We start from the raw sequence: 2,457 nt of genomic DNA on the forward strand, positions 1-2,457 counted from the left end.
CGCGCCCCCTGGTGGGCTGAGCTGGCCACACACACACACACACACACACACACACACACACACACACTAAATAAATGTTAAATAAATAAATAAAAATAAATAAATAAAGGGGCCGGGGAGATGGCTCAGTGGAATAAGTGCTTGCCTGGCAAGATCGAGTCCTGGAATTGCGTGGTGGCGCGCACCACCGCCGGTAATCCCAACAATGAGGAGGCTGAAACCAGGAGGATCACTACAAGCTTGAGCTGTTCTGCGCGCGCGCACACGCACACACCATTAAAAAAAAAAAAAAAAAAAAAACCGAGATGTATCTCTGTGATCAGAAGCCCAATGTGCTTTGTTCATGGAAAGTTCAGCATATGCAAACTGCATGCTGTGGGGGAGAAAGAAGACGAAGTCGTCCGCGTCATAGATCAAGGACGATGCGCTGTGGCCGGTGTTATGTCATAGGTCAGGGCATCATGCAGAGAGCTCTTCGGACTAAGATCCGAGACAGGAGTCAGCACTCACCATCTCCCAGAAGTATATGGCCATCTGGGTTCTGTTGAGCAGCAGCGCCCACAAGAGCAGATCGCCCCAGGGCGCCTGTCCAAAACTGGCTTCCAGAGCGGGTTCTGAGGTGGCCCAATCTGAGAGCAGACAAACCTGCAGGCACGGGAGGCGGGGCTAGGGCTGCCACTTCGGACTAGGGGTCCTATGGCCCCGCCCACTCCGGCGAGGCCCCGCCCCTCCGGCTGTGGCCCCGCCCCCTAGCCGTGCACTCACGCTGTCCATGCATCCCTTGCTGGCGCGCGAGTCCCGGGCGTTGGCGGCGGGGTACTTCGGCGCGCACGTCTCCCCCAGCAGCGTCCTCAGTACTTGTCCCACCTGAGGCGGCCGGCACTCCTCAGCGCCACCTTTGGGCCCCGGGGCTTTGGTGGCTGCCCCGTGGGCCGCCTGGTCCAGGAGCGAGCGGATGAGCGAGTGCGCGGGCGCCGCGCCGTAGAGCTGGGCCAGGCGCGCGGGCGTCAGGAAGTGGCCCAGGCTGAGGCCGTGGGAGATGAGCAGGCGCACGAACTCGGGCCGGTCGTTCAGCAGGGCGTCCATGAGGGACGCCTCCAGGTGGAAGGACTGCGGGAGGGAGGTGTTGGGGACAGGATGAGCAGGGACAGACAGGGGCCGCTCCGCTGAATGATGGCTGGGTGGATGGAGAGGGCACAGGCTGGGGACGCATGAAGGATGAGGATGGCCCTGACACCTCACCCGCCATTGGATGTCTCCTCGGAAGAGTTCACTCTGGGCGATGTCCACGCGGTTCCAGGCCACAGCCAAACGCAGCTCATCCAGGTAGGCCGAGGCCTCGGAGCTCCTACAGGCTGCGAGGTGAGGAGGTTGACAGGAAGTCAGACAGACAGGAAGTTCACCTTAGGGGTGGAACTGTGTCCTTGGCCCTGTTATTTCCAGACAGGGTCTCCCTAAATCCGTACATTGCTCTGGCCGGCTCGAACTTGGGATCTTCCTGCCTCAGCCTCCCAGAGTGCTGGGATTACAGACCTGCACCACCACAGCCAGCCCGAGCATGAGGGCAGTGGGCTTGGGGCCAGCGCTGGCGCACATCTGCAACCCTTGCACTTGGAGGCAGCGGCAGGAGGAGCACGAGTTAGAGCCCAGCTGGGTCAGGGCAGCAACTTGGTGAGACCCTGTCTCAAAAAAAAATTTTTTTTAAGGCTGGGAATGTAGCTCAGTGCAAAGGCCCTCGGTTCAATCCCCAGTATGGGGGAGGGGGAGAGTAGACACCAGGGAAGGGCGAAGGGACCCTTAAATGCATCCAGAAACTCGCAGCCCACAAGGATGGAAAGGCGCCCAGGGCACTTGCTGTGCCTCAGTTCTTGTTTTTCTTCTGCCTCCGCTGGCCCCATACCCATCCCCTAAACAGATATATCTTTTAGGGCCGGTGAGATAGCTCAGTGGACTAAGTGCCTGCTTTGGCAAGCCCAGCAACTAGGAATCGATCCCTAATCCCGAATGCTGAGCCAGCCCCATCCCCGGGGCCCGCCTGCGATCCCAGTGCTGGGGAGGCTGAAAACAGGAGGCTCACTACGAGTCCGAGCTGCGTAGTGAGACCCTGTACCAAATACATAAATGAATAAATAAATAAATAAACAGATGCATCTCACTCATTTCTACAACCTAGCAGCACCGAATCATGGGCCCTAGTGTCATGCTACAGGGGAGCCAGGCCCTCTGCTACAAAGGGGATCGACCGAGGCACCCTGTGGCATCGCGGTCCCTGATGGCAGCCTTGGGATGAGGTTCTAATCACAGGGAGCCTATAGCTTGGCCAGCAGCTGAGGACATGGGGGTCCAGAGAGAGGCAGTGACGTCATACAGCAGAGGTCAGTTCAACTATTGAAACTCTTTTATTTTCCTTTTTCTGTCTGGCTCCAGAGCCCAACCTCCTCTGTCCTTCCTCCTTGC

The 2,457-nt window shown here is 58.2% G+C and overlaps 1 protein-coding gene across 1 annotated transcript in view; it reads right to left on the reverse strand.

Annotated features, from left to right (window-relative positions):
* Trpm4 (transient receptor potential cation channel subfamily M member 4) overlaps positions 1-2,457 on the reverse strand; it is a 41,758-nt gene that overhangs the window by 21,321 nt on the left and 17,980 nt on the right. The window contains exons 10-12 of the mRNA XM_023706684.1: positions 1,243-1,355; positions 766-1,110; positions 511-645 (exon numbers count right to left, since the gene is read on the reverse strand). Of these exons, the coding sequence (XP_023562452.1) occupies positions 511-645; positions 766-1,110; positions 1,243-1,355 (593 nt within the window). The remainder of the gene's footprint in view (positions 1-510; positions 646-765; positions 1,111-1,242; positions 1,356-2,457) is intronic.

The sequence above is a fragment of the Octodon degus genome, unplaced genomic scaffold, assembly GCF_000260255.1.
Source record: "Octodon degus isolate 3935 unplaced genomic scaffold, OctDeg1.0 scaffold00268, whole genome shotgun sequence".
In the NCBI taxonomy this organism is placed as follows: Eukaryota; Metazoa; Chordata; class Mammalia; order Rodentia; family Octodontidae; genus Octodon; species Octodon degus.